The 17,805-nt window shown below is 45.4% G+C and overlaps 1 protein-coding gene across 2 annotated transcripts in view; it reads right to left on the minus strand.

Annotated features, from left to right (window-relative positions):
- Positions 1-6,871: 6,871 nt before the first annotated feature.
- The window catches only part of F7 (coagulation factor VII), a 40,732-nt gene continuing 29,798 nt past the window's right edge, over positions 6,872-17,805 (minus strand). The window contains exons 7-9 of one of the 2 annotated variants that reach the window (XR_013224483.1): positions 14,181-14,307; positions 10,917-11,767; positions 6,872-7,949 (exon numbers count right to left, since the gene is read on the minus strand). Coding sequence is in view for 1 of the 2 variants with exons in the window: in XM_077299695.1 (XP_077155810.1) it covers positions 11,208-11,767; positions 14,181-14,307 (687 nt within the window). In the remaining variant the exon portion in view is untranslated. Of the gene's footprint in view, positions 7,950-10,769; positions 11,768-14,180; positions 14,308-17,805 lie in introns of those variants that run through there. The other variant, XM_077299695.1, reaches the window with a different exon arrangement.

The following is a 17,805-nucleotide window of genomic DNA, read 5'->3' on the forward strand; positions in this document are numbered from 1 at the left end:
CTTTCAGGGCTTATCTACAGCAGTCTATAATGCTGTAGATAAGCCTCCGATACGACCTGCAAGATAAGAAAAGCAAGTTTTATTATACTCACCCGGGGGGGGGCAGTCTGGTGTGGTCTGGTCCGATGGGTGTCACAGGTTCGGGTCTGGCGCTTCCCATCTTCTTGCAATGCATTGCGCTCCTGCGCAGGTGTACCTATCTGCCCTATTGAGGGCAGAGTAAAGTACTGCAGTGCACAGGCGCTGGGAAAGGTCAGAGAGGCCTGTCATTGTGAGGTATTTAAAGGAAGAATGCCCCAGGAGACCGGAATGGACGCTGATGTGCAAGTAAGTGAATCACAAAGTGCACAACAGAAGGGACAATGTGTTTATGTGACGGAGGGCCAGGGTGTGCTATTTCTGCCACTCTCAGCCAAGACTACCTCCCTGGCCTCACAGCAACAACAAAAATGGACAAGACCAGTGTTCAATGGAAGAACAGATCTTTACTTACTCAGTGGTTGAAGATCTTAGTGGTTGCATAATTCAGGTATAAAATCTTACTACTTACACTTTTGGCACAGTCTCTTAGGTTCAGTTCTTTACGATAGTTCTGGTTTGGTTTGATTGGTTTCGGCTGTTATAATTAGGTTAATTTCCAGGTTGCTACTAAGCAGATCACTAAGGCTGGGTTCACATTACGTTAGTGGCGTCCGTTAGACGGACTACGTTGAACAGCGGCATAACGCGGTGTAACGTAGTCCGTTAACGGCACCATTGACTCCAATGTCGGACGCATCACTAGCGCCCGCCCACAATGGGCGTGCGCTAGGGATGTGCCGTCATTGAGTGACGGACCCTGAGACGCGGGCTGCAGTGTTTCCGGGTCCGTCACTGCTAGCGCAGATAGAGCTAGCAGTTGCTCTATCTGCGCTAGCGTGCTGCCATACCGGCACTTGCATTTACAGCAGCCCGTTACCGTATGTGTTGAACAGGCTGCTGTAAACGCAATGTGAACCCAGCCTTACTTTGAACTTGTCCACAAGTTGCCGTTACCTCAGTTTCTCTTCCTGATCTTCCACAATCTGCCTTCATCTCATTTTCTTTCCTGCATTCTCTGCGGCGGCGGCGGTAATCACAGTCTCAGTCAGGCTCTTCTTGTCTCTGCAGATCAGGCAGCTTCTCCTTTTAGCTGAACAGCCATGCACCAGAACATTGATTGCCTCCTAAGTCTTCCAGGCCTTTGCCGGCTCAGTTGCAACTTTACCCTAAGCTGCTTGGACACTACTCTTAAATGTGAATTTATCAGCTTTTCAGTCATATCCCCAATCACTCATTAGCAAAGAATTTTTTTTTACTGGATTTCTAACCCTACAAAATAGTGTTACAGAAAACAAAGCATCCCCTACATCACAGTAGAGCTCCCAGGGATTAGGACCCAGCCTCCCGACACACGTTGCCCAGGATCACAACACCCCTTAATATGTTACTTCTATCACCAGAGACCAATACCCTCTACTCAAGCACAATACATACCTTGTCATGGAATCTTCCTCATGCTAGTTCCTGGCTGTACTTAAAGGGGAATCTGTCAGGACTCAGGAGGTGTTTGCTACCTCATTTGAGAGCAGCATATTGTAGGAATAGAGACCCTGATTCCAACAATGCATCACTTAGTTTACTGGGTATATCAGTTGTGACACAATCAGAGTTCTTAGATGTAACTGCAGCGCCCCAGAGTCCTGGTCGTTGCAGTACTGTGGCTCCGCCACTATGGGGAGCCATGGTGCGTTCGATGGCACTGAAGGAGTTCATCTGATCAGGTATCACAGACACCAATACATTTCACAGCAGGGCCTCCGGGGGGAGCTAAGGGTGCTATTCATTAGGCCACTCCCCACCATAGTGGGTAAACCGGGGGTCAGGCAGGAAGTTAGATCAGAAAGCTGACTGGATTGGACGAAGCAACACTCAGTGGCAGAGGGTGTTGTGGAGGAAGAGACAGTAGGGTCTCTGCCAGGGGTGGGATCCTGGCAGAGGCTTGGCATTGGAAAGAACGTAACGGGACCGTGCCTGCTCAGAATAGCGGCGGTGCCCTAAGAAAGGACTAGAAGCGAGATAGATTGTGCTGAGTGAGAAACGAGATCAAGCAATAGGAGAATTCCAGTAGGGGTCGTGCTGTAAGACCGAAGCAACACCCTACTGAGGCGCACTACCGGTGGCCGGAACGCCGAGGGAGTATTATAACATTCAGCTTCAAGCAATACTCTAAACAGCGGCAGGACAGTCAGTTTAAGGCGGGCTGTCTAACACATATCACCTATGAAGTCTTGGGAGGCAATTGCGGGAGAGGGGCGTCTCTAGGGTCCCGGAAGAACTCCAGGCCTACCCGACAAACGGGTGCCGTTCTAACCGTAACATCAGGGAGGGACGGACGATTAGAAGAACATCATTTAATCGAGTTGTGAGGGAACTTAAGAAACAGACACAACAGTTGTGGGGTACTTTCCGTAAGCACAGCAGGGGAGGACTACAACACATAGCGCTAAGAAGGAAGGCACCGATTTCCACCTGTGAAGAGAACTCTGGAAGTGCCATTGGACCGGCCGGACTTGCGCAGCCTGGTGAACCGTATTCTGGACTGAGGACTCAGAGATCTCCAGTAAAGAGGTAAAGAGACTGCAACCTGGTGTCCTCGTTATTTACCGTGACCTGCACCCCACAACTGCACCGACATCCACACCGATCATTCACTGTGCGCCCCACGGCAGGGTCACGGACCGGGGCCTAGCCGCCGTGACAACCCCAGAAGCAGAGACTCAGAGGCCCGGTACCGGGTACCCCTCGGCCCTGCGGCAGTGGGGGCGCTACAAACTTGGCGTCACGAACAGGATCTACTTGAGCCTGAGGAATCAGGTCATGTGTGCCTTGGAACTGTGATTTGTTGTGCTTGGACTGTACTTTATTGCAAAGACTGTGCTGTGTCACTTGCCGCCAAAAGTTCGCGCCAAAACCGCCGCCATTACAGCGCTAAGGAGAGCGCAGGAGAAGAAGAAGGGCGTGGAAGTGGGCGTGAACAAGCTGAAGAGCGCGAAAGACAATGGCCGCCCAGTCTAAATATCTCGGCCCCTTGAGGACGTGTCCGTCAGCAGCCGAGATCCGCCTCCTGATCCTCAATGGTGGGCAGAGACAGAGAAAACGAAACCGCCCACGAAGGAGAGAGCGGGAAAAGGACCAGGAAGAAGAAGTGAGCGACATGGAGGACGCCATGGCGAGCCGCCCGGAGCCGGAGCGTGGGGTCGGAGCAGAGGACTCCCCCAGCCACCCGGAGGGGCACCGCAACCAGGCCTCCACCGCTGATGCTGAATTCCTGCAGGCCGGAGTGGACGAGCTCAGCGACTGACCCCGGCGGACGCAGCTGAGCGCTGAGGCCGGGTGGAAGAAGGCCATCATCAGGAGCCTCACCGGACATCCGTCGGCAGCCTCATCTGGTCCGGAGCAGGGAAGAAGTTCCAGCTCTTTGAAGCCGGAAAGCGGGACACTGCAAGCAGAGATGACAACGCCGCAGCGCGAGGCCCTGCAGCCAGCGTTCCAGACCCCAGCGGAGGCAGAGCAGACCAGCACCGGAGGAACCGCATCTGAAGCAGGTATGAAGGACGACCCTGCCCTGACAACTGACACCCCTCCCGCGACTGCTAGTGCCACAGCTGCTGACCCCGTTCCAGTGACTGATCTTGCAGCAGCCTCTACCTCTGCTGCAACAAATGCCCCTACTCAAGCTGCGCAGACCTCCATCACTGCGCATGATTTAACCATACATGAAAGACGGATTAACGGCGTTTGTCCAGCACTGGGTGTAACCCTGGACCTCAAATTTTCCCAGGCCGAGAAGGGTTAAGTGCCAGGTGCAGCCCTGGAAGCCGTCCAACTAAGCCTCGGAAACCTGAAACTGTAAATAGTTAACTGTTTATTTCCTTGCTGTTTTGCTGCTAAAACCCGTCCTGGGTTAACTCTTAAAGGGATCCCTTTGTTTACCCGGGATCCCTATTGCTTTTTATTTTTTTGCTTTCACTTTCATTTTTGCTTTTTGTTCCACAATGTTATAAAAACTGCTGAATCATGGACTGTGCATGATCCAAACTTTCTTGTAAATAGTTTGCACCTTATTAAAGGCGCTTCCTACTGGTTTTATTTAAAGACTCTTTGCGAAGATACCGTTCTGGAACCTTTGCTGAACAAAGACTGGTAGGCTGAGAAGACGAGCTATCTCAGAAAGACTTGATCCTCTTTTAAAGGGGATGTCCAACAGCGTACTTACGAGAGATACTGTTTTAGAACAGTAATGCCATGGTAATGTTGGAATGAGAAAAGTTAAATGTGTTTTACTGGTTAAATGTGAAGAAATACTGATGATGATGCTCTGGAAGAAATGTAACTGTTTTGCATATAGGAAAGTGATGTGCGTTCAACTTGTTTAAGATGTGAAACCTAGATAATGTTCTTTAAAAGGAAAGATGCAGAAAGCCCGTAGGGGTAGATTTAGAGTTCTGCTTAAGTGAAAGTAAGAAAGTAATAATGAAGGTGAGGATAGAAGGTAAACCCTGAGTCCCCATAGAAAGTTAGAAATGTGTTACTAAGGACAGAAAGTGGACCCGTAGGGGTTAGTGAGTGAGTCCTAATAGGAGCCAAGAAGAGCCGGCTCCATGTTCTCTAATTGAAAGGAATGTTATGTCTATACCATGTATAGTAGAGAAAGGCAGTAGGCCCTGGCTGAACGGGGCGGTCCTGTAAAAGAAAGGAGAGGCAGTAGGTCTGGTGCCATAGGGACAGGCGGTCCTGCAGATTCAAAGTAGGAGAATGAAAAGTTAAAATACCTTATAATGTGATTATAGGAAGGTCTTTAGCGGATTAAGAGTGTATATCCTTAAAGGCAAAGTTAAATTATTGGTCAATAATGTTTGCACTTAGTAGAATACCCGGTTGGGTAAGAAAAGCTAATTATAGCATGTTGCTATGATATTTAATTATGTTTGTAACGTTAAAGTGTCCTCACCTCCCATAAAGGGAAGCCTGTTCAAGTATACTTATTGTTTTGCACTCAACAAAATTGTATGTCTTTTTGCTAACTTGTATTGTTGTTTTCTTCCCAGTCCCGGAGTACTGTGTTTAACCAGGGGGGAGTGCAGCGCCCCAGAGTCCTGGTCGTTGCAGTACTGTGGCTCCGCCACTATGGGGAGCCATGGTGCGTTCGATGGCACTGAAGGAGTTCATCTGATCAGGTATCACAGACACCAATACATTTCACAGCAGGGCCTCCGGGGGGAGCTAAGGGTGCTATTCATTAGGCCACTCCCCACCATAGTGGGTAAACCGGGGGTCAGGCAGGAAGTTAGATCAGAAAGCTGACTGGATTGGACGAAGCAACACTCAGTGGCAGAGGGTGTTGTGGAGGAAGAGACAGTAGGGTCTCTGCCAGGGGTGGGATCCTGGCAGAGGCTTGGCATTGGAAAGAACGTAACGGGACCGTGCCTGCTCAGAATAGCGGCGGTGCCCTAAGAAAGGACTAGAAGCGAGATAGATTGTGCTGAGTGAGAAACGAGATCAAGCAATAGGAGAATTCCAGTAGGGGTCGTGCTGTAAGACCGAAGCAACACCCTACTGAGGCGCACTACCGGTGGCCGGAACGCCGAGGGAGTATTATAACATTCAGCTTCAAGCAATACTCTAAACAGCGGCAGGACAGTCAGTTTAAGGCGGGCTGTCTAACACATATCACCTATGAAGTCTTGGGAGGCAGATGCGGGAGAGGGGCGTCTCTAGGGTCCCGGAAGAACTCCAGGCCTACCCGACAAACGGGTGCCGTTCTAACCGTAACATCAGGGAGGGACGGACGATTAGAAGAACATCATTTAATCGAGTTGTGAGGGAACTTAAGAAACAGACACAACAGTTGTGGGGTACTTTCCGTAAGCACAGCAGGGGAGGACTACAACACATAGCGCTAAGAAGGAAGGCACCGATTTCCACCTGTGAAGAGAACTCTGGAAGTGCCATTGGACCGGCCGGACTTGCGTAGCCTGGTGAACCGTATTCTGGACTGAGGACTCAGAGATCTCCAGTAAAGAGGTAAAGAGACTGCAACCTGGTGTCCTCGTTATTTACCGCGACCTGCACCCCACAACTGCACCGACATCCACACCGATCATTCACTGTGCGCCCCACGGCAGGGTCACGGACCGGGGCCTAGCCGCCGTGACAACCCCAGAAGCAGAGACTCAGAGGCCCGGTACCGGGTACCCCTCGGCCCTGCGGCAGTGGGGGCGCTACATAACATGAAGCAGAGCTGAAAAGCTACCCCTGCCTCCACTAGACTCTGTATGTACATTTGTGCAGGTTATATAGGAGATATTTACCACTCCTTAAAACTCATAGTGGCATTGATGGTAAGATCAACTTTGCCTATTTGATGCTTCATGATAAAGGGAATCTGTCAGCTGGTTTTTGCTATATAAACTGACAGCAGCATGAGGTAGAGACAGAGACCCTGATTCCAGTGCTGTGTCAGTTTACTGGGTGCAGTAGTTATTATATAGTGACAGTTTTCTCTGCTACAGATCTAGCAGAGCTCAGTTGTTGAGCTGTGTATCGGTGGTGGAGGCAAGGGTAGACTAAGAGGCACGAGTCCAGTTGTCCTACATTGATAATCTCCTGCTGATAAAACACTGTGTTAAAACAGCAAAACACAGCACAGTAAGTGACACATCCATGTAATCAGGTTCTCTGCTCCTACATTATGGTGCTCTCAAAATTACATAGCAAAAACCTGATGACAGATTCCCTTTAACATCAAGAGTCAATAAACAAAACACATGTATTTGTGTCAAAAAGTTTTGTATATATCAACATGTTTTATTTTGCTTTAAATAATGATCTTTATAGAACAGCTAATGTATGATAATGGGAAGGAACGCTCCAGATACTGTTTCCTGGTTTTTCTTTTTAGGGCAAAGAGGTAAAAAAAATATTTTTACCGCAAAAGGGAGAGACATCTATGAAACTAGGTGTTACCTGCTGTGATGAAGAGTTTTCCTTAAATATCTATAGTGTTTGCTGAGCTCGTGTATAGGCAAATGTTGAAAACATTCAAGAATTACAATAAACAGGAAACTTAATTCACAAAACTATTTGCAGTTGAAATGACAATTAAATGGATGTACGTTATTACAGGCTGTTACAATTGACACATTCAATGTTTATAGAACATGTTTGGAGAATATAAAAAACTTGGAAAAGTTGTAGAAATCATCCGTTTGGGATACCTGGTACCTAGACTAAAATGGATTTCCTAACTTTTGGATAATCCTTGTATAATATGGCTAGAAATGAAAAACATTCAACATATAATTGCTATTGAATCCTTCATCGATCTGACTACAACTGTGGTCAAGTAATAGAACCACTGACTCAAGAGATGAGGGTAGGAGACTGTGTCTTTTCTTTTTTTCTTCTCTCACTTGCAATTAGTGTATGAAAATATCCTCTCAAGAGAGACAGAGGACTGAACTCTACCCCAACTATTGGATAAAGCAAACCTACAAGTCAATACTGACCCTTTTGCAGACACGTGTTTCGGGGTGTTTGCCCTTCATCAGTGCAAGGCATAATAGCTGATTTGGTAAGGTATGTAACAGATATAGCTGGTCTGAATGCAACTCTTCTCCTGAATCTGATGAGGTTTTTTTTATTATTGAAAATCTCTTTTCTCAAGGTAAGGCACCCTCTTTATTGTATGTAAATATAGTCTTGGTAGCCAAGGGGTCATGGTCTTCAACATGATGCTTCCTTGGCTAAATAGACTAGATTTACATGCAAAAAAGGTCGATCTCAGAAGTGGAGGGGTCCAGGAACACAAAAAAACAAAAACAACAGATCCAGGAGTATAGTGGTACTTTGACCAATTTAAATGGAACCTGTCACCCCCAATATCGAGGGTGAGGTAAGCCCACCAGCATCAGGGGCTTATCTACAGCATTCTGGAATGCTGTAGATAAGCCCCCCGAAGTATCCTAAAAGATGAGAAGACGTTACATTATACTTACCCAGGAGCGGTCCCGGTCCGGTCCGATGGGTGTCGCGGTCCGGTCCGGGGCCTCCCATCTTTTTATGATGATGTCCTCTTCTGGTCTTCACACTGCGTCAGCACCCGGCGTACCCGGGCAAGTGCCGGGGCCCTGGCGAGACGGGGGGGCCCATTTATGATAGCACACAATGTCACTGTCTACATCCCTGCTGTGCGTGTACAGTGATCAAATCCCTCATCATCCCCGGGGCCCGGCGGCGCCTCGGCAGCAGGGGGCAGACAACAGAGCTCTGTCTGAGCCGTTTCGCTGGCACCTGGCGCTGCTCAGCTGCAATAGCAGCAATACTCACCTCCGCCGGCCCGTCACCATGGATACACAATACAGAGAGAGTCACTTCCGGGCGGCGCTGGGTCATCTGTCCTGTTACTTCCGGTCGGCTCGTCTTCCTAAGAGCAAGAAGACAGAGCCACCATCCAGGACATGAGGACAGCCTGGTCTAGCAGTGCCAAGCAGGAGAAGACGGGCAGCAGCTGCAGTGAGTGAAGAGGTGCACGGTCGGTGCCCTCTCCTGTGTGTCCACAAGGAGGGCGACGGGCCGGCGAAGGCTAGCAGCAGTGACTGTGAGTGAGTGACTCGTCTTCGGTGACGGTCCCTGACCCCAACGCTGCGCATTGCGGGGGCTGGGGGGGGGGATGAATCTGAATGGGATGCAGGCAGCCTGCTGCTGACTGACTCTGAGCCTGGGTCTGCTGCATGAGTCACTGACCCTTTTACTTTCCAAATCTGATCACAGCCAGTGTCACCCATTTTAGGTGTTGCCGCCGCTGCCGCGGTTATATACTATGTCACGGGGCTGTGCTGTGTTGTGTTATATACTGCGTGCATGGGCTGTGTGTTATTATGACACACAGCCCACGCAGCACGCACGCAGTATATAACACACAGCCCACGCAGTATATAACACACAGCCCACGCACGCAGTATATAACACTGTTATATACTGCGTGGGCTGTGTGGGTTATATACTGCGTGGGCTGTGTGTTATATACTGCGTGGGCTGTGTGTTATATACTGCGTGGGCTGTGTGTTATATACTGCGTGGGCTGTGTGTTATATACTGCGTGGGCTGTGTGGGTTATATACTGCGTGGGCTGTGTGTTATATACTGCGTGGGCTGTGTGGGTTATATACTGCGTGGGCTGTGTATTATATACTGCGTGGGCTGTGTGTTATATACTGCGTGGGCTGTGTGTTATATACTGCGTGGGCTGTGTGTTATATACTGCGGGGACTGTGTGTGTTATATACTGCGTGGACTGTGTGTGTTATATACTGCGTGGACTGTGTGGGTTATATACTGCGGGGGCTGTGTGGGTTATATACTGCGTGGGCTGTGTGGGTTATATACTGCGTGGGCTGTGTGGGTTATATACTGCGTGGGCTGTGTGGGTTATATACTGCGTGGGCTGTGTGGGTTATATACTGCGTGGGCTGTGTGGGTTATATACTGCGTGGGCTGTGTGGGTTATATACTGCGTGGGCTGTGTGTTATATACTGCGTGGGCTGTGTGTTATATACTGCGTGGGCTGTGTGTTATATACTGCGTGGGCTGTGTGTTATATATTGCGTGGGCTATGTGGGTTATATACTGCGTGGGCTGTGTGTTATATACTGCGTGGGCTGTGTGTGTTATATACTGCGTGGGCTGTGTGGGTTATATACTGCGTGGGCTGTGTGTTATATACTGCGTGGGCTGTGTGTGTTATATACTGCGTGGGCTGTGTGGGTTATATACTGCGTGGGCTGTGTGGGTTATATACTGCGTGGGCTGTGTGGGTTATATACTGCGGGGGCTGTGTGGGTTATATACTGCATGGGCTGTGTGGGTTATATACTGCGTGGGCTGTGTGGGTTATATACTGTGTGGGCTGTGTGGGTTATATACTGCGTGGGCTGTGTGGGTTATATACTGCGTGGGCTGTGTGGGTTATATACTGCGTGGGCTGTGTGGGTTATATACTGCGTGGGCTGTGTGGGTTATATACTGCGTGGGCTGTGTGGGTTATATACTGCGTGGGCTGTGTGGGTTATATACTGCGTGGGCTGTGTGTTATATACTGCGTGGGCTGTGTGTTATATACTGCGTGGGCTGTGTGTTATATACTGCGTGGGCTGTGTGTTATATATTGCGTGGGCTGTGTGGGTTATATACTGCATGGGCTGTGTGGGTTATATATTGCGTGGGCTATGTGGGTTATATACTGCGTGGGCTGTGTGTTATATACTGCGTGGGCTGTGTGTGTTATATACTGCGTGGGCTGTGTGGGTTATATACTGCGTGGGCTGTGTGTTATATACTGCGTGGGCTGTGTGGGTTATATACTGCGGGGGCTGTGTGGGTTATATACTGCATGGGCTGTGTGGGTTATATACTGCGTGGGCTGTGTGGGTTATATACTGTGTGGGCTGTGTGGGTTATATACTGCGTGGGCTGTGTGGGTTATATACTGCGTGGGCTGTGTGGGTTATATACTGCGTGGGCTGTGTGGGTTATATACTGCGTGGGCTGTGTGGGTTATATACTGTGTGGGCTGTGTGGGTTATGTTGACTTATAAGCCCCTCTGCTGTATGGTATTGTAGAATTTACAATAGCTATCGCTCATGTAAGAAGTTAAATCTGGCATTGTATTATACTTTTTTATTTCTTATCTGTGCATCATGAATCGTGGTATGTGTTAAAGGGGGGGGGGGCCCACTGAGATTCGTTCGCCCGGGGTTCTCAAAAACCTGGAGCCGGCCCTGGGCTTAGCTCACCCTCGATTTTGGGGGTGACAGGTTCCCTTTAAATATGTACCTATTTTTGCTAAATGACAGGTCCACTTTAAAGGGATAAGTATAATACTTAACCCTTTAAACTAAAATATACAGTAAGATTTTCTGCATGTTATATAATATTTTATCCGTAATTCAAATCAGAAGAATCAGAAGAAGTCAAGATTCATTAGAGCCTCTCAACAGAGTGGTTTCAGGCTCTGGCCCTGTAAGTTCAAGCAATCGAACAATACCTCAGCACAGAAGTAATATGTTACATTGTTTTCAGATATTTATGCTGCTAAATAGCTCTTTTACTCCTGGTAATGGTCAATTAGCTGGAATTTTGCTTCATGTTCTCCGTCAACCAATCTGCATACCGAGATACTCTTGTATACACCCCATAGGTATTTACTTTGGCACACCCCAAGCCCCAACTGACAATGCCAGTTAGATAATAGGTGTCTTTATATTTTGTGGCATAAGGGCCGCCACTGTCACCCTTACACGAATCCTTGCTGCCATCAGTGAAGCCGGCACAAAACATATTGGCGGTAATATTCATCTTAGTCTTCTCTATACATTCTTGCGTCATCACGCGGGGCAGGATTACTCTCCTAAGTACGTCCGGCGTTACTCCACCTTCTAGAAGGCGACCCCAGCCGCTCACAACAGAGAAGGAGCTTTGGTGTAACAGCTGATTTTTAGCGAACTGGATGTCGGGCAGGCATAGAGGAACCACGTAATCGGTATAGTTCACTGTACTGTTCAGTCGGAGGAGAGCTATGTCGTTATCGTTGTTTGTTGCAATCCCAACAAACTTTTCGTGAATTATGATTTCAACAACTTTGTGCTCTTTTTCAGTTCCTTCAGCTTTACCAATTCTGTGATCACCTATAAGGTTAAATAACATAATCACCATCATGGTCATCATTAAAATGCTATTGTTTCTTAAATATTTTTCTTTATAAAAGTAAATATCCAACTTTTATGGGAAACATTTCGTGAAGGAGTTGACCAAAATTGACATATTTTTGTTGGGTCATCATTTTCAGATTGGTGTGGATCTGACGCCCGGAGCCCTCACTGACCTGCTGTTTTCAGCTCACAGTTGCCCTTCAGAGATACTGCATCTCAGCTCAGTGAATGACAACCTAGATGCAATAATCAGTAAAGGCCACTACACGGTGTGTGGCTCTGTACACTGTGTATATATGGGCACCATTGGAGTTGCTAACAGCTGAATTTCTGGGGTGCTGGACTCCCACAGATCTGATATTGATGACCTGGGTCATCAATATGAATAAAGAACTGCGTGGCATGCTCTTAGAGAGTCGGTGCTCAAGTAGGATTCCACTCCAATAATATGGTAAACAGGGAACCTGGCACGCCAACGTAGATGCGAGCATTATAGAATTGTTATTTCATAACAGCAATCAATTGTATAAAGAGAATTGACGTTTCACCCTATTTGGCCTTCATCAGAGCTGAAAATATGAAAAAAAGAAAAAAAAGACATTTTTTTAACAACTATGCTCAAGATCTAAATATCAGAAAAATAATAAATGTACATGCAGGATTCTAAACACAAAATGTGTCAAGATCCAAAGATAGGATTTATTCCAGATCACGTCTTCTAAATGAGAAATATATTTATGTGAGTATACAGCATAAGATAAATATAAGCATTTTTCTTTATATAGCAAAATATTTGATTGCTGTTATGAAATAAAATTTCTAAAATCCTCACATCCACATTGGAGTACCAAGTTCCCTGTTACCATATTACTGGGTCACCAATATGTCAGCGCTGGACGACCCTCGTGTAGGCCACGTTTGACAACCATTTTTTTCTTACCTAAATGCACATATATTTGGCTAAAGGTCATCTTTGTATTTGGGATTAATTAAAAATGTTGCCCAGTTTATTTTCAGTAGCCTTTGTGTTGCACTGTGTATCGCTGGCTGCAGAATGAGTCAACTGAGAATCCGTCAACTCTTTTATCTGTATTTTTCTGAACTCCTAACAGCTGATGTATGACCACAAACCACATTGAAGTGGAATGTCCAGGGAAACAAAGAACATATAAGCAAAACGATGCAAAATCTTTAATGAGACTGAATTACAAAAATTATTTTAGCTCCAAATACATGCATGTAAGTAAAAAATAAAACTTGCCCCGAAAGGTGACCACCCCTGTATTAAAAATGGGATTTCTCGGTTGTCAAAAATGTTGGCAAGGGAAAGGGGAAAATACAATGAAATAATGAAAGAAGCCATTCAAATAATGCCGCTCTTATGCTCCACACCAGCCCTTGTGTATTTGTCTGCAGTGATGATGCGAAGTCTGCCTCCTACCGTATCACTCCTTCAGACGACCACTGGCCTGAGAGGTGTACATGAAGGAGGCCAGAGATTGGCTATAGAAGTCACATGTCATATATGTCAGCCAATAGGGTGATCAGTGGGTACGTCGTGCTAATTTTATTATTTAATTACATTATCCTATTTTTGACAACTCTTAAAACCACTTGATAAAACTAAAGCAATCCTGGTGACCTGCAGCCGCCGCGGACAATTAACTGAATAAAATCGTACAATAAAATCCTAAGCTCAGACATAGGACAAAGGATCACACACGGACCAATGTTATTCTATAGGGCCGTGCATATGACCAATGTTTTCCATAGATCGAGTCTGTCCGAGGAAAAACAATGGCAGCATGTACGATTTGCTTCCGTAAATTGGATCGCACTTGGCCATTCGTGTCTATGGGGCAGTGGAAAACATTGGCCCACACTAGGATGACATCCGGGTATGGTGTGATTTTCACGGACTGACGGAATGAAGAAGATGGAGAATTATTTTTCCATCTTCTCCACATCCAAGAAAATCGGATCACACTGTAATGAAATGCTGATCAGAGTGTGATTAGCATAATCGTCCCGAATCTCTCTGATGAGAGAAAATATGGTCATGTGACCCAAGCCGTATTCTTGCACGAATGGGTCCCCGTAGAGACGAACTTCTGCAGATCTAAGTGCAAAGCTGCTAAGTAGTTTTGGTAAGTTGTTTTTATTACTGAATTTCGTGAGGCTGGAAGTGATAAGGAATTTAATTTATAGAATGAATATGTTCCCAAGTTTTTTTACAACATGACACTAAGTTAAAGCTTTCTATAATTATTTCATATTAATTCTTCATCATGAATGCTCCAAGTTCTGCTGCACACGAACACGCACACACATATGTGTATCTGTAGATACTTTCTTCACTTTTCTTTACATGTGTTGTTTTTCTACTTACCAAGGACGACTGTTAATTTATTTTTGAAAGAGGGTTTTAAGCAATGAGCAGCAGTAACCACCCAGTTTGGTGCAATTAGTGTCCCACCACAGATTGTCATTAAAGGTTTATCTAAGACGACTCGAGCCTGCAAATACATTTTTAAAAATAACGATTAGTTTTGAATGCCTTATAATAGCAGCGGTCGAGTATACATTACACTGGTCAACACAAAAAAAAATCATCAGCAAAGGTAATATGTCTGTTTTATGGAGTTTGATGTGCTGATTCCAAAAATATGCTTAGTTTTGCTCTATCACATAAAGTTACTAGGATAGAAGTATTTTTGTTATTACGCTATTTCTGCATTTTCAATGTATATGGTGTTTCCTATGTTATTTCCATTTCTTTGCTTGTCTTACTTAATTGTGAATTTTCTTACAGGGACAACATCAGTATAGGTTTTAGTGAGTTTTATGGGACAAAGTATTGACAGTGCAGTCAACCAATTACTGATTCTCGGAAAGTCACATGAGCCCTGCCACAGGGAGATAGAAGGGAAGGCAGCGGACAGCCGTCATTGTGAGAGGATTTTCACTGCATTACTAGGAGGGCAAGTCGCCTCAGAGGGAAGAAAACAGGTCAGCCACTGAGGTGTAACTGAGTGAGGGTCTCCACAGAGAGAGAACCTGAAAGCAGCCAATATCACACTGAGAAACTGCCTGCCTGCAAATTTTTATCTGTAAAGAATAGGCTGACCCGTTTACCTCACAACTGTATATAGTTATCTACCAGATTGCCTCCAGTAAAATCAGTTCTAAATACAAGGTGCCTCTGTCATCTCTGGGGAAATATCTACATATAGTCGGTTGGATCATCACATTTTTATTTTCAGCTTGTCAGCACCATTGAACTGAACTTACTTTACTGTTTGATCTGATTTAAAGGAGAAAAATGCCCCGAGTGTATCAATCATCCGAACATATTCTGCTATGTTTTTGGTTCTTTTACACCAAAAGGCCAAGTATGTTCAATCACTCATGATATTATAAGATGTACCAGATGTACTTTAAGTGTCCATTTGGTGATCAAGACAAAAGCTGGGCCCCTCATGTGATATGCTCGAGTTGTTCAAATGGTCTTCATGACTGGTTGAATATGAGGAAAGTGGCTATGCGATTTGCTGTTCCCATGATTTGGACAGAACCCAAAACTCATAGTGATGACTGCTACTTTTGTTTTGTCAAACTGAATGGCTTTTCTACAAAGAACAAACAAGATTAATTACCCCGAACTTGAATCTGGGATTAGGCCATTTCCACATGATGATACCTTGCCAGTTCCTATACTACCGTTGTCTGGATTGGATGAAAATGAAGTAGAATATGAAGACTATGGAGCTGAAGATACTGGTGAAGACATGGAGACCTCAAGCCAAGGTGAGTATGTACCTGATGGAGCAGCCGAGCAACCAGAAAGTTTTACTCAACATGAATTAAACGATCTCATCAGAGAACTTTCATTGTCAAAAGATAAAACTGAACTTCTTGCATCTAGGTTGAAACAAAAGAATCTTCTTTATGATAATGTCAAAGTGTGTTATTACTGAAACAGAAGTAACATTTAACACAATTTTTCACAGTTGATGGACCAATGGTCTACTGTAACAATGTGAATGGCCTATTTGAAGAACTGAATCAAGAGTATTTTGTTGCAGATTGAAATGAAACCATCAATTCCTATTGCTCACTCATGTCATCTAAAGGAAAGCTATGAAAATCTGTCAGTTGTTTTGGATGCTATACAATATAAGCATCATCAATGGAGGTTTCACAAAATATCGTTGCTTCTTGTGTTTATGGGACAGTAGAAATACAGTAGAGCATTATGTTCGTCATGATTTGGGACAAAGAAACATCTATGCTCCAGGTAGAGACAATGTTCAGCATAATCGTTTAGTTGCTCCAACAAAAACCTTTCTTCCTCCACTACATATAAAATTGGGATTGATTAAAAACTTTGTGAAAGCCATGGCAAAGACAAATTCACAAGTGTTAGGGCTAGCGGAATGCCCCGAGTATAGGTAGGAAGCAACAAGGTGCGTTCGCAGCCCGGGGTCCACCGTGCAGAGATATCTGCTGCAAAGTAATGGCAGATAAACTCTGAGCTCACACGTGGGTTAAGCTTTACCCCGTGTGAACTGAAAGTGATCTCTGTTGCCGCACAGAGTCGCACTGTACACAAAATCTATAGCCCTAACTAGGGTTGTGCTTGCAAGCAAGCCAACGGCTAATTGCCCCCACTGATGCTAGCTGCCTGCCTGAGTGTACAGTCCCAGTGCTACAGTCTCACACCACATGTATAAAGAGTGGTATAGTATCCACTGGCCTAAGCCATACACATTTGAAACTAGCGCATGGCCATGCGGCCATGCGAACGTTTTATAGTTGCAGCTCTTCAGGACCTTCCTGGAGAACCAATAGGAGCTGCTACAGGGCCTGAGCATGTGACCCCTGACCTCCAATGAGAGGTCCTCCCGTGGGCATGCTCAGTGTGTGCAAAGCAGGACTTAGTCCCAGAAAAGCCTGCTCACCGCTGACCAGTGCTGGCTGCAATAGCAGAGCCTGGAAAGGCAGCAGAAACCCTTTGCACAGTATCAGGCTGAGCGAGACACTGGGACTGACGTCTCCGCTGAGCAGGCTCCACTGCGGCTGGAGGAGAATGGGAGACCACAGCGGAGATGGTTCAAGATTCCCCCTGTGCAGCAGCAGGAACTCGACACCTAACACACAAGGGTTCCAGTACATTTAATTTTCAATTCTCCAGCATTTCACCAAAAAAAGTGAAGGAAGGGGTATTTGTTGGTCCTCAGATCAGAGAGCTTATGAGAGATGATGTGTTTGAAGGAACTCTAAATGATTAGGAATTGAGATCTTGGAAAAGCTTCAAGTATATCTGTGAAAACTTCTTAGGAAAACAAAAATCTCCAGAATATGTTGAAGGTGTTGAGGAACTGCTAAATGCATACCAGTGTCTTGGATGTCACACGTCTCTGAAAATGCACTTTTTGCATTCACATTTAGATTTCTTCCCTCAAAATCTTGGGGATGTAAGCAATGAATAAGGCGAGCGGTTTCACCAGGACATTAAAGTAATGGAACACTGCTACCAGGGTTTTTGGAATGACTCAATGATGGCAGATTACTGTTGGATGTTATATTGGGACAACCCTGGAAAATCTTATCAATGACAGTCTAATGTTAAGTACTTTTTGCATGTGAAATTATTTTGGTTCAATAAAAACTGTTTTGTAAGGTGAAGCATTTTTTTCTGATATGTAGTTTACTGTTTTCTTAATGTCTCCAGTATATTTCCTATACCTTATAATAATGATAGTGCTCATGGAAACTATACGTGCTACAGAAAAACTATATACATTATTAAAATAATCACAAAAAGATGATTCAGAAAAGTACAAAGTCACCTGAGACGATTACTAAAAATATTTTTTGGAGACCTGTGTTATCTGTTTACTAATTCACAATTTCATTGCAACAAAAATTGAATTTATTTCAAAAGACGGAATGAAGCATTTATGTCATATCCTGTATGAGATGGGAATATCATCTATATTTCCAATTTAGAG

Source organism: Ranitomeya variabilis, chromosome 3 (genome assembly GCF_051348905.1).
Source record: "Ranitomeya variabilis isolate aRanVar5 chromosome 3, aRanVar5.hap1, whole genome shotgun sequence".
NCBI lineage: Eukaryota > Metazoa > Chordata > Amphibia > Anura > Dendrobatidae > Ranitomeya > Ranitomeya variabilis.